Source organism: Paroedura picta, chromosome 12 (genome assembly GCF_049243985.1).
Source record: "Paroedura picta isolate Pp20150507F chromosome 12, Ppicta_v3.0, whole genome shotgun sequence".
NCBI classification, from domain to species: Eukaryota; Metazoa; Chordata; class Lepidosauria; order Squamata; family Gekkonidae; genus Paroedura; species Paroedura picta.
Genome location: NC_135380.1, coordinates 50,941,404 through 50,955,943, shown reverse-complemented (window position 1 = coordinate 50,955,943; position 14,540 = coordinate 50,941,404). Strand labels below are relative to the sequence as shown.

General features: G+C 50.2%; 1 protein-coding gene across 1 annotated transcript in view; it reads right to left on the bottom strand.

The window, feature by feature from the left end:
• Positions 1-14,540, bottom strand: part of URM1 (ubiquitin related modifier 1) — a 33,241-nt gene that overhangs the window by 17,223 nt on the left and 1,478 nt on the right. The window contains exon 2 of the mRNA XM_077305318.1: positions 9,942-10,012. Within this exon, the coding sequence (XP_077161433.1) occupies positions 9,942-10,012 (71 nt within the window). The remainder of the gene's footprint in view (positions 1-9,941; positions 10,013-14,540) is intronic.

Here is a 14,540-nt window from a genome sequence, read left to right as displayed (position 1 = left end):
TTACTGAGGGCTGGCGGAAGGGTAGTCTTTTGCCAAGGGACGCCGCTGCCGTCACCTGAGCCCCTGCTCCACTTGCTTTCCCACCGGCGCCCCTGACTTCCCACCGCCCGCTGGGGGGAGCTGCCAGCAGCAGCTGTGCAGTGCCACGCCGAGGGGCAGCCGCTGGAGAGCACCAAAGGCGAGCCGGCGGCATAGTGGCAGGGCAGTCCCCGAGGCAGCAGCCGGGGAGGAGGACGAGGAGGAGCCGTGGCCTGGTACCGACTGATCAACGGACCAGTACCAGTATGCGGACTGGGGGTTGGGGCCCACTGCTGTAAACAAGCAAAACGCCTAGCAGTTAGCACGCTAGCCAAGGGCCCCAGAATTCTTTCTCAGACAGGCTGTTTGTGTCCTCAGCACCCAACTTGACAGAGAGCTCAGGGGAAGCTCCCTCGTGCTGTTGGGTCATTTTAGTTGGCCCTAATCAGAAGGCTCTCCACCAGCTTGCTATTTATTTAATTTGTTTATATCCTGTCTTTCTCCCTAATGGGGACCCAAATCAGTTTGCATCTTGCTCCCCGCCTCCATTTTATCCCCACAACAACCCAGTGAGGTAGGTCAGCCTGAGAGCTCATGACTGGCCCCAGGTCAGCCAGCGAGTTTCCATGGCACAAGGAGGGATTGTTGCCTCACCTTCTTGCCTTTGTCTGCAGCTGCTTGTGGCCGGCTCCCATGACACACGCCTCTCGATATTCCCACCTGCCCAAGAAGGAATGTGGGCGACTGCCTGTGTGGCAGGCTCGGATGAGTTCAGTCCAAGAGGAAGGAGTCCCGGCACAATATGCAGGGTGGCACAGCCCGGGGCCAGACTCCAGCTCCAGTCACAGAGCCTTGTAATCGGGCCGGCCTTTCCCAGTACGCCCCCCGAAAATCACTAGGCTCTTCAAATACCAACATGCTGGTGACTCCTGGCCTGGAGGAAGTGCATCTGGCCTTAACCGGAGCCAGGGTTTTGGCTGCCTTGACTCCAACCAGATGGAATCAGTTCACAGACAAGATCTGGGCCCTGATGGAACTGCTTAGTGTTCTGCAGGGCCCGTAAAACGACACTCTTCCGCCAGGCCTACAGTTGAGATCAGAACAAGCAAATTAAATCCCATGGGCCCCCGTCCCACCCTCTCCAAAAGATTTCAACACTGAGCACATGAGGAAGCAGCAGGAAATCGGACCATGGGGTATTAATGGGTTTACTTATTTATTTGGTTTTTATATGAACTGGCATGGGGTACTCTGAATCTGAATCCATTATGTATGCATATACATAGAGCCTCTTGTGGCGCAGAGTGGTAAGGCAGCAGACATGCAGTCTGAAAGCTCTGCCCATGAGGTTGGGAGTTCAATCCCAGCAGCCGGCTCAAGGTTGACTCAGCCTTCCATCCTTCCGAGGTCGGTAAAATGAGTACCCAGCTTGCTGCTGGGGGGTAAACGGTCATGACTGGGGAAGGCACTGGCAAACCACCCTGTATTGAGTCTGCCATGAAAACGCTGGAGGGCGTCACCCCAAGGGTCAGACATGATCCGGTGCTTGCACAGGAAATACCTTGACCTTTATACAAAGAATTTAAATTTTGTAATTAAACTAAAATAGCTAAAAACCAATTTCTTACTTAAAACTATTCAGCGCTAGCGGCCCAATCTCTTGAGCCTCTTCCCATCTAATGATGATCTGGATCACCCACTGTCGGGGGTAAATGGTCAGCCATAGGGGCAGGTGGGGCCCAATAGAAGTTAGCCCCAACCGAAGGCCTGGCCGAAGAGCTCCCTCGTGCAGGCCCTGCGGGGCCCTGGGCCAGCTCCAACGGGGCCCTGATGTGTTCCAGGAGCTCATTCCACCAGGTGGGAGCCGGGACAGAAAATGTCCCAGTCCTGCTTGAGGCCAGACATACCTCGTTGGGGTCAGGGACCACCAACTGGTTGGTGCTGGCAGAGCACAATGCTGGGGGGGGGGGGGAGATAGATACAAGAATGGTATTGTTTTTATTGCATTTTAAATTGAATTTTAATACGCTGTAAACCACCCTGAATCTGATCACAGGGAGGGGCAGCCTATACATTTAATAACAAGTAAAATAAAAAAAATCTCCCCCCTCCCCGGCTCACAGCACGAGTCAGAATTTGCCTGCTTCCAGTTAATACCAAAACTTTTACAGATAGACCTGGTTGGGGGGGGGGGGATTAGCCAAGGCACTAATCTCATTTTGGAGGCAGTGTTTTGTGGGGAGGGGGATAGAAATGCAAGATGGGGCAGGAGAAAAGAAAAAACCCACCTCTCAAGAGACCAGGTAATAAATAAGATGTACGCAGAACGGTCACCCAGGCATCAAAGTGGTAAACAGGCCGTGAGCCCTACCAAGACCCCCCCCCCGGGGTTCTGTGCTTTTGACACTGCCTCCCATTTCCCTGCCCCCCCCCCAGAATGAGATCATTTATCATACTGACCGTGGCCCAGCTCCAATTTGCTGAGGTCACTTGCTCCGGCCAAGCATCACCCCAGCAGCATTCTCAGCCCCTGGCCGGTAGTCATGACAAACCCCCCCTTTCTCTCCCCCTCCACACACAAACCCACCTCTTTGGGGCAGCTCCTCTTCTATTATTCCCACCGCCAGGGATGAGAAGAGGGCTTGAGTGATAGATGACTTATTCTTCATCTGCCAGGGTGGTGGGTGTGAGGGAAGGACAACCCTGACACCAGGAGGCCTACCCCCCCCCCGCAGCCCAACGTCTGACCCAGACGGCTGAATTATGAGTGAAGCGAGGGGACAGGTGGGGGGGGGGAGAGAATCACCCTGACAGACAGGCAGGGCAGTTTGGTTAGATTTTGGCCTTGCACCCTTCCGAAATAAATGCAAAAAGACCTCTCCCTGGTGGCAGGCTTCCACGTAGAAATGACAAAGACGCACGACTGTGCATTGGGCGAGGGGGTAATGAGAAGAGGACATGGAGGACCTCTCCGGACATCTCCACGGGTCCCTGGAATAAATGACGGCCGAGTTTGGGACCCTCCCCTCCCGTGATTCTCCCTGGGGAATGACTGAACACGCACACAGGCTCGAGCGAAATGCTTTTTCCACCCAACGGTGGTTTGGCATCTGTCACGGTCAAGGAGATGGCATGCAAGTTATGCTAATGGGACGTAGCCTTCTGGGACGAGACATATTTCATATCAGCCTCCCCCCTTCCCCTCCCCACAAGGCCTCCGGCACAGATGCAGAGCCCAGCCGGGAGACAAAGCCCTCGCTGCCGCCCGACGCAACCCACCGCCAATCCGGCAGGCCATTAAAATGCACACTCACTCTTCAGCCGAGTATTGATTAGCGAGCGGGAGACCTGGGTTCAAATCTCCATCAGAACACCCTTTGCCTTGAGCGAACAAGCAACACTCACAAATTCAGAGGCCTATTTGCAAACTGGAAGCAGAGGCCTGCATTGTAGGGCCGCAGAGTGGACAAAAGGAGAGTAACTGTGCAAACAAAACTATAGTCACGCCACATTATAAGAAATATACAGTATTTGCTGGCGTATAAGACTACTGTACCCCCCTGAAAAACATGCCTCCAAGTGGGGGGGGGTCGCCCTATACGCCGGGGGCACTTCAGTTGGGATAGACAGAGCTGCCCATAGTGGCCCATAGTTCTGTAGTGTAATGTAACAAACTCTATATTTTGAGTGGAAATGTTGGGGGGTCGTCTTATATGCCCAGTCGTCTTATACGCCGGCAAATACGGTAGTTGCATTTGGGCCAAAATAGTAAAGAAAAAAATCTCGAGTGAAATATACTTTTATGTTAGCAGAATTGCAAATTCCACAGTGCTGGCTGGCTGAGACTAGGCTGAACTTGTCCTCACCTGGAAGCTCAGCAGGGTCAGCCCTGGTTAGTTCTTGGATGGGGGCCATCAAGGGAGTCCAGGGTTGCGACACAGAGGCAGGCGGCAGGCAGCCATTTGTGTGCCCTGTGGGGTCATCGGGTGTTGGATGGAACTTGGAGACACTTTGCAGGAGCATTCTAAGGATCCCGGTTCCCTTTCTTGGAAGCACACCGGCAGGCCTTGAAACTGCGCAGAGAGGCTTGGAAGCACGTGGGGCCCACTTAGTGGGGGTTGGGAAGGAGAGGAATCTCCAGTGATCCGTATGTGGGGGGAGGATTTCCATTCCACCGCCCACTGGGCAGCAGAAACACCATTAAGTAGCCCAGAGTCTTCCAAGGATGGCCCTGCAAAATGGCGGCTGGGGAGAGCCCTCCTACCCCGTGCCTGCCATTTCCGGCTCCATGTGAAGAGGAAAGAAAGTTGTTGTTGTTTTTAATCTACCTTTATTTGGGTAGGCTGACCTGCACCCTCCCAGAGTGGACAATGATGGGCCTGGGGTGGGGGGGGGGAAGGGGAGGGGGGTGATCCCTGCCATTTAAACCTTTGCCAGCCAAGACTCCTCTCACATCTGGGGCAGAGTGGCCAACTGATATAACTTCCAGGTACCTCGAAGCCTGAAAAATATTTCAGCTGTACCCCCATGATCAAAAGGTTGGAAAAGGTAACCTCGACACTTTGAGCCATACACACAATACGGCCCCAGGAAGCCGCAGCCTGCTGGGCATTAAGTAGGGCTGGAAACATTGAAGGAGCCAGCCTGGACACAGACTAAAAGTTCCGGAATATGTGAAATACTTTATTTAAAATTCCACCAGGATCTGAATTCCCCTTTTAATTCCCCTAGTCCGTTTTGCGTAAGTGGGCGAGCTGATCCATGACGTCCTGTTTCAAATTGTGCTGAACTCTGGAGGTTCCCCCTCCCCTCCTCCTAAGGCGGGCAACATACATACAAATATATATATATTACAGTAGGCAAGGCCCATGAGCTGCACTCAAATGCCCAGTTTGCCTGCATCTGAAAGGGGAGGGGGAGGGAGAAAAGGCAGAGAAGAGAGGACTGGGGGGGGGGGGAGAGATTTACAAATGAAAGGCGCTAAGAATGGAGCAGTTTGTGGGATAAAGAGTCCGCAGAAGGGGCTTTACAGATGTGTAGAGGGCCGGGCGGCTCATTGTTTAATTAAGCAGAAAGTGGCTCTTTTGAAAAGCAATTTTACACAGGCGCTCCAGGCTCAGCAAACAGTTTCTGCAAGGGAGGGCGAGGCCGGGGAGAAAGGAACAGCTGGCACCGTGAACCGTGTGAACCGAATGCTGAGCAGTTTAAAGGGCTGTGGACCTCCTACCCGCAAGCCCCCGCACCCCACCACAGCAGACGCTCCCCAGCCACCTCCAGAGCGGTGGTGTCAGGGCTACAAACAAGGCAGGGGGTAGGGAGGGAAGGGAGGGAGGAAAGGCGAGAGGAGGAAGGAAGGAAGGAAGGAAGGAAGGAAGGAAGGAAGGAAGGAAGGAAGGAAGGAAGGAAGGAAGGAAGGAAGGAAGGAAGGAAGGAAGGAAGGAAGGAAGGAAGGAAGATCCCGCTGAGACCTCTTCCCACCCAGTGGTGAACCCTGCTGTGCCCAGCATGTGGGGGGGGGATGGAGGGGGGCATGGCTGGTACAATCCATCTTTGGTCATCACTTACATCAGGGATGACCAAACTGTGGCTCTCCAGACATCCACGGACTACAATGACCATGAGTCCCTGCCAAAAGACAAGGGCTCATGGTAACTGTAGTCCTTGGACATCTGGAAAGCCAGTTTAGCCACCTGGCCTATGTGAACTGTTCCACCTACATCTGCCCAAGTTACAATGCAATCAAATTGCTCCCGGTGTGTTTGGACCCACTTCCCCAACCGTTTCACCTTAATTTCCCCACTGATGGACGAAGCTGCCTTTATATCAAGCCATTACGTTGAGCTGTGCAGAGCAGCACTGCCTACTCTGGCTGGCAGCCTCCCTCCAAGGTCTCAAGCAGAGAAAGGACTTCCTTGGACCTGCTACCTGAGATCCTTTAACTGGATGCCATGGAGTGAACCTGGGACCTTTGGTGTGCAAATCAGGACCTCTGTACGGAGTTATGACTGATATCTTTTTTTACTACTATTATTATTATTATTACAGTCATCTGATCAAAGGTCTTCAGCAACGTCAAAAACAAATGCAAGATAAGACACCAAACAGTAAACATTAAAAATATGGCATGGCCAATTAAAACTCATATCTGTAATGGCACAAGAAGCATGTTTGAACTTTTTCATCAGTGAGAACTCCCTGAAACATTCTTCTGGTCTTCGAGAAATCCCAGAAGTGGCGCGATCATATAGAATAGGGTTGGGAAGCAGAGCTGGGGACATGCCCGCCCGGGGCCCCTCCACACCCCCTCCTGGCCCATTATTGGCCATTTTTTGGGGGGAGGAGTGGGTCAACGTGACCATTTATGGTTCTATCACCCGGTAAATGTTTAACAAAAGTTTTAAAACATTAAAAAATTAATTAACTCCCACCCCTTCGAGGGCTGTCCCAAAGCCTGGCACAGAGAAGCCACAAGGGCAAGAAATATGGTGAAGCAAAAGTGTGTTATTTCCAGATTGATGTCAGCCAATGAAAAAGGGACCGCATGGGGTTCGACAGGCAGCTGCTCTTTATGCCAGATACCTGTAATCCCTGGCTGGCATCCAGAACAAGATGGCGCCCTCTGGTCTCTGTTACTCCAGATGCAAGGCAGAGGTGGCAACCAGGATAGGGACTTCGGGGGAAAACACTCCATGTGCTCAGCCACTGCAAGGGCATCCAGTCCTCCTAACCTAAAAGTGTGCCTACGCCATGGAGTGGAAAAGAGGCTTAGATAGGGGGGAATCAAAGAGGCGGTAAAAGTAAGGCCTAGGTGCCTTGCACACCCTTCCTTGCTGGCCCATTTATGGATGACATCTTAATCTGGAGAATCCACCATTGTCTGAAATCACATCATTTATTGACTCTGACTGGCAGCTGCTCAGGCAGAGGAGGATCTTTCCCAACAAATGTGAGATGCTGTAACTGGAGGTGTCCGAGGCGGACCCTGGAACCTTCTGCATGCAAAGCAGATGTGCAATCCCTGAATCAGCATCCTTTCCCTAGGAAGGTGTGGACAAAGCAGCTGTGTCTCCATGGACCCTGGATGAGGATTACCCCACCCGGATCCAACTCCAACATCACATGAAAAGAGAAAGAGTCCAGAAGCACCTGACAGGTGACCAAAAATTGGGGCAGAGGAGGAGCTTTCACGAGTTACCATCCACTTCTGCAGATACGTAGCTGCCGTGATTCACCAGAGCTCCTTCCCTGCCACAAATTTTGTCAGCCTTTCAGGGGCTCCTGGACTCTCGCTCTTTTCTACCACTATCTACAGACCAACACAGCTACCCATCTTGATCTACCACATGCGAGTCCATCACTCGCTTTGTCCAGGCCCACTGCCCGCTCAAGTGGTGGGGACCTCCAAATTTAGTGTCGCTGGGGAGAGTCAACAACTTCTCTTGGCCAGTTGGAGAAGTCAAAGATTGAGAGCCATGCCTAGAAGCCATGAGATCTGGCAGGGCTTCAGAGATGCGTTCTTCTTTGCAAGCCCCAGACTGCCCCTGTCATGCTGGCTGGTTTGATGCATGGGGAATGCCCCCCTCCCCCATAGCACTGTGAAAAGAGCAAGGGAACAATAAGGATGCTGCAGCGGGAGGGAGGAGGCAGCCTTCCCTCTTTATTCCCAGGAAGGATCAGTGGCTGAAGCAAGGGGACATCACCACCTCAGACCTAGTCACCACCCCACAGGCAGGGGCTCATGGGAATTGTAGTCCATGGACATCTGGAGGGCCGCAGCTTGACTACCCCTGCGTAACTCCTAACAACGGCTTCGAGGATAAAGCCGCCGTGAAGCGTCAACGCAGACCGACCTTGGGGGCAAGTCCCCACATGCGCAGCTGCTGAGTACTCCAGTGTCAGGGGTGTGCAAGGCAGAGGGTGGAGGAAGGCAGAATGCTGCTCAAGCCCAGGAGAGCGAGCGCCAGAGGGAATGCGCAGGTGCGGTGGGAGTCCCTGCCGAGGGAGATCACCAAAACCAGGTGTGAAAATAAAATGCAAAAGGAACCCTCGGGGTGGGGGAGGGGATACCGAGTGATCCTGCGCTCCGGGAGGCATGGCTGACACCACAGCGTTTGTCATCAGCCCCTGCAGCGACATCAGATTTCCGCAGCAGCAAGTGACCCTCCTCCGCTTCAGAGGGCAGAAAGGACGGACCAAGGCCGGTAATGAGATTCAGAGAGGACCTTTTGGGCCCCCGGAGCTGGAACCACTGGACAGAGGGCCCTTTTCACAGTCATGGTTATTTACGCCAGTGAAGAGAACCAGATAAACATGCGGAGGGGCCTGACCAGTGCCTGGCACTCCACTGCCACTAAAACAGATGTTACAATGGTTGTCGTCCGGCAAGTGCCATGCACCATGCTCAACAGCCGTGGAAGGGAGAGAACAAACCCGCTGTTGGCAGCTCTCCACCAAGACCCCGGGAAGAGTTAAAGAGTTAAAGCCTGGCTTGCTGAAGAGAGAAGGTGAAGCTCTCGCCAGGGAGCCACAGGAGGGGTCAGGGAAGGAGGCAGGCAGTCCCAAGAGCACGGCTCGGCCACCACGCCCCTCCACCGCCTGTGCAGCCCCAGCAAAAGCCACATTGCTCCTGTCTCCCGAAGGGCACCAAGAAGTGTGTTCTCGTCCCCCCTAATTGCAGGTTTCCCTTTTGCATCCTATTGTCCCCTAATTGCCGCCTAGAGGCTGGGAAAGTGAACCGGCTTCTCTGCCAATTGAACCCTTTCCTGAGGTTAAGGATCCTGTGGAGGCGGCGGAGCAAAGAGACAGAGGAGGACTTGAGAAGCCCCTCTCCTCCTTACCCCAGACCCAAATCTGAGCTGTAAACTGGCCTTCAGCAAGCCACCAATGCTCAGTCCCCTCCCCAGCCTGTAATCTTCGTTTTTGCTTCACCTCCTCCCCTTAGCATGGTTCACATCCCAAGGGTTTGTCCCATGCGCAGTGGTGCTTTCCTTGGGCACCAGGAAGGGAGGCTTCTTGCTCCAGAGGCACGCGCCACGAGAGTGGGTCTATTGGGCCCAGCCCTGGGTGTTACAGGTCCCTTTCTCCAGTGGAGACCGTACTCCAGCCTAAAACTATCTGGCACCATTATGTTAGCGCAGAGGTTAGGTTAATCTAAAGTAGGAGGGAGACACTGCAGTTTCCAGCTTCAAACTCACAGGAATTATGCCCCAAAACAGCATATCAACAGCCACAGTGGGGCAGAACATAACTTTTTCACATTCTGGCTCTGAAACACAAATAAGAGAGCTGTTTTTGTAAGACGAAAGCTTACAAAAGGCGGCGGGGGGGGGGAGGAATCTAAATCTCCCCAAAGGTGCTTTAAAAGAAAAAAATCATATTTTTTCTGGTAGCCTTTGTGTAGGAAAATCTGTTTAGTGTCCAGTGGCCCAGATACGCAGATTTGGATATCCAGAGATGGGGGCTACATGTCGCTGTTAGATCCATAGATCATTTGGGATATATCTGCCCATAACCTTCACGCCTCCAGTTCCGCCATCGGTAGCCACCCAAAAAGCTCCCTGCACATGGCTCTGCCCTTTCTCTCCCATTGGCTAGGACAGCTTTTTGGAACACCCTGCACACCGCCACGCCTCTCAGTCCCTTTGCACTCCTCCTCCTCCTCAAATCCTACATTTTCTGTGAAGGCTTTGGCACAATTCATGAGCCTCTAAAAGAAACTACGCCCAAGCACGTGTGATTGGAGCAAAGTCGATTCCTCTCCCTCCCTTACCTCCGCCTTGGATAAAAAGCCAGCCTGCAGGCACCTCGGGGCAGAGATCCACACATTACCATGTGCATGAATGGCACCTGCTGGATACCAGTACCAAGTCCTAGCAGCTTATTCCCCTAGCTTGGGGGATAAACGGACATCCTCAAATACTCACAAGGTTCAGGCTGGATGGGCAAAGTCACTTGGTGCTTCCTAATGCCATCAAACAAGAGTTCTGCTCCGCCTCTGAAATGTAGATGAAAGCCAAGCTATGATCTTTTGCCAAGACAAGATACAGGAAAGCTGGAAATGTTAAGGTAGAAAAAAAATGCTCAGCTAGTATCATCCCTTTCGGAGATCAGGCCAAACTCTCAGCCCGGGATTCCCAACCAGGGATCCGGTAAGCTCTGGGATTCCACAAGAGCTCTGCTGGGGTTCCACAGCCTTTCCCAGAAGTTCGGATGGCTGCTGACATCATGGACGTCCCTGAAGCCTACGTCCCCCCTGGCTCCACAGACCTTGTGTCTTTCTTCACAATGGAAACGGTAAATGATGGATTGATGGCTCCTGCATCTCCCTTCCGTGCCCATCTCTCTAAAGGGGCCTGGCACCACCTCCAGAGGTCCCTGAAGCCTGAAACTTTTTTCAGGGGTTTGTCCATGGTAAAAAGGTTAAAAAAGACCACTCTCAACATAAAACACCTTCCCGCTCTATTTATTACCTGATCTCCCTTCTAAGCAGCTCAGAATGCTACGCAGCAGCATCTCCCCTAACTTTGAGGAAGAAGAGGAAAAGTTGTTTTTTTATACTCCACTTTTCACTACCCAAAGGAGTTTCAAAGCGGCTTACAATCGCCTTTCCTTCCTCTCCCTACAACAGATGCCTTGTGAGGTGGTTGGGACTGGGAGCCCTGAGAGAACTGCTCTGTGAGAACAGCTCTAACAGAACTGTGACTAGTCCAAGGTCATCCAGCTGGCTGCAGGTGGAGGAGTAGGGAGACAAACCTGGCTCTCCAGACTGTCGCTCTTAACCACTACACCAAGCTGTTACTACAAAACGCTGGGAAGCATGTTAGGTGTCAGGTGCTCAACTTGACGACCGTTGAGTTATGGTAAGATTTGTGCCTCAGTCCCATGCTCTACCTCAAGGGTCCCCAACCTTTTGGAGACTGAAGATGCCTCTGGAATTCTGATGTGGTGAGATGACAACAACCACTATACGGCTACTGCAGAAGGCACAGCCAGCCATAAAATGACTACCATAAAATGGCTGCCACAGCATAACTTTAGTCACTCAAGGAAGATGCTTGTGCTGCTGCGGTGGCAGCTGCCATCTCAGTCAATCAAACCTCTAATGGCCAATCAGAAGTCTCTCTAGGCAAAAGCTCCACTTGACTCTGCCCATTTTCTAACAATACTTGTCAGGTTCCAGGAAAGGCAAGCACCGTTGTGCCTCCTGGCAACCCATTAAAGCTCTCCTCTCTTCTTGCTGCCTCCCAGTCAGTGAGATTCTTTGTCCTTGCACAGTTCTGATGATGGAGACATACCATCATTTCTGAACAGCATGTACAGAGGGATTTGCTTGTGCATCTGTCCTACTGCCAACAGTGTGCTAAAGGAATCTTTGCCTACTGAGCAGAACTCTTGAGTAGGTGTGACCTTGTGGCCTTCCCCTTTCCTGCTGCCCCAGAATCCCTCTCCCCCCTTTTGCTGAATCTTCCCCCTCCTCTTTTACCTCCCCAAACTCTGCAGCTATGAATAGGATTAGAAATTTAGAAGGAGGAAACAGCAAATGTCAGACCCTATTCAGAGCGATTGTTGTACTGGAATTGTACACTAGCCAGTGGAACCAATTGCGACCGGCCTTACCTGCTCCATGCTTCTGGCAAAGGCAGCTTTCCCTGGCCCATCTTTGGCAATCCTTTACCAAAGTCCCTCCCCCTCCTTTGGCTAGTTCAGAGCCCCTTTCCTTGGCCAAATCGCTGAACTGTGAAACCAGAAACTCTCCCAGCAACTATGACATGATAGGACACCAGGATTTTCCTATTCATTCTACAGCTTTAGCTAAGTGTTTTGGGAGAACTGTGACTAGCCAAGGTCATCCAGCTGGCTGTATGTGGAGGAGAAGCGGAGAATCAAACCCGGTTCTCCAGATTAGGGGTGGCCACTCTTAACTACTACCCTATGCTGGCTCTCAACCACTGTTCAGACACACAGCTGAGAACTGCAGAGAGCCATGAAGGCAAGATTTCAGGATCATTATTTTGATGATGACTTTATTGGTACCCTACCCTTTAGTATCAATATTACTCTACAAATTGCCTTATTAAAGGATATGAGCACACAGGAAAGCAATATCAAAATAGGGATGGGGGGATATTAAAAGACGACCTAGTCCCTTTAAATCTAGCTTTGTGAAGGAGAATTTTTGGCTGTACTATGGCAGAGCACAACAGCGCCTTTGTAGTGCTTACTGCAATGCTCCTTATGTACAGTCAGTCTCCCAAAGATTGCTCTGTGGGTGCTCCCTCGCTTACAAAAACACAGTTATCTGAAAACTGAAGTAACAGTTATTAATGTGAGACAAATCTGGAGATTCATGCAGCAGAGAACGAGTCTCGGCAAGTGTAGGAAAGAGACATCTTCAGGGCGCCTGTTACGAAAACAAGCTCACACTTTGTTACCACCAGATACGAGGATGGGAGATAAGGTCCTTCTGTCACACACGAGCTGGGGGGAAACTCAGCTGCAATGGATACACATAGAGTGCCCATTTAGGCATTTCCAAGAAAGGGGCGGGGGAGGGAGAAGGGGGAGAAAGGACTGACACACTGCGCTTCGGGAAAGTCAGGACAGTTTTAGTGGAGACCCACAGGTGGGCTGGTTATCTGAAAAGGTTGCAGGCTCAGTGGAAGGAAAGAAATTAAGAAATCTGGGTGGGTTGCTGGGATTGGGGCCTACCAAAACACAACAGACGACAATCCATTAGTATTGTTTTTGTATGAAAAGAAGAAGAACTGGGGTTTGTATACCATTTTTTACTATTCAAAGGAGTCTCAAAGCAGCTTACAACTGCCATCCCTTACTCTTCTTACAACACCCTGTGAGGTAGTTAAGGCTGAGAGAGCTCTGAGAGAACTGTGCCTGACCCAAGGTCACCCAGCTGGTTGCATGTGGAGGAAGAGTGGGGAATCAAACCTAGTTCTCCAAATTAGAGGCCACCACTCAACCACTGCACCGAAGCTGGCTCTTGGGAGATGAAGTAAAGTTGTCCTGCAGTTCAGAAATTTAAAAAATTAAAGTTTTTTTTTGTTTATACCCAACGTCCCATGGGTTCATTTACAGTATTAATATGATGGAATATATTGCTTCCAATGCTTTTAAAAAAAGAGATCTATCCTAATAGTAAAATATCTTGTACCCCCATTACAATCACTAAAGCAGCAAAAATGGACTGCTTAGTATTCTGTACTTCATTATTAACAAAAAGAAAACCTCACCCTAAGTTAGCCTGACCAGGACTGAATATGCTTCAGAAGGCCTGGAATGTTGATGGCAGCTGAGAATCCGAGGGAAATCAACTGGACATTCTTAACCAAATCCTACAGAGTAGCTCATTGGGATGGAGGAATTCCCAAATGGTTTCTTCCTCCCACAATTCCTTGGAGGCCTCCAGTCTGTTGCAAACTAAACAGAAAATCAGACATAATAAATTATATGCCACTAGGGAAAAAAATTAAAATTCCTTCTCTGAAAGGAGGTCACTCTACCCCATAGAAAAAGATTCAAGACAAACTGAGAGGAAGCATGACCTATGGCTAGCGTTACGACTTTACTCTTATATAGTACCTCCAGCATTTAAACGGCTTTGCATTATAGAATACCTGGATATATGAAATGTGAGCAAAAGACTTCTGCAGGGCCTCCCAGTTATTTCAGCTGCTGGATTTCCCATATCCAGGTCTGATATTTTAGTCCCTGCATCACATTTATCACAAAAAGAAACAGCCAGCTGAGGAATCTTTCAGGGGAGGAAGAACCAAAGGACAACAACTCTGGGATTGAAAGTTGTATTGTTTTTAAATATCAGATGAAAATAATTTGTGGCCTTATTTTATAATTATTCCTGAGGTACCTTAAAAACTAATAAACCATTCACAATATGCATACACATACACAATCAAAGAAACTACAGTGAATCACAATCAATTTCTAGATAAGGTAGTGTGGTTTACACATATAAATAGCTGAGGAACATACAATATCATCATTCTTGCTGTGTAAAAAACTGCCTCTCTATTTTTCAAAAATATATTGATACCGTAAGCATTTCCCCCACCCCTCCATCTCTACAATTAGCATTTTAATGGAACATTTAATACCACAAACATTTTGGGTTATTCAGTGCAGAAAGCAGTCTCCCCAAACCAGGAACCAAATGTGTAAATGTATTGTTTGCTAATTTGCTTATAATGATGTGTTTCAAAAAGCACAGCAGGTAGACTTTTATTTCTCTTGCAATTTCACTAGCAGGAGGGGGGAATCAGTAGCCCCAAACTGGATTAGTCCAATAACATGTGGCCTTGAATCAACTGCCTTTTCCTATTCCACAGGCACAGAGGACAAGATCCCATTTTCTGTCTATCATTTCCTGAGACCTTTTCAGATGAACAACCCAAAGATAATGGTGGACCAAAGATAACTCAATGCTAAAAATTTCAGTGCTGGATTTTTCAGAATCCATTATGGCTGAAAATCAATTTCTGATGTGACAT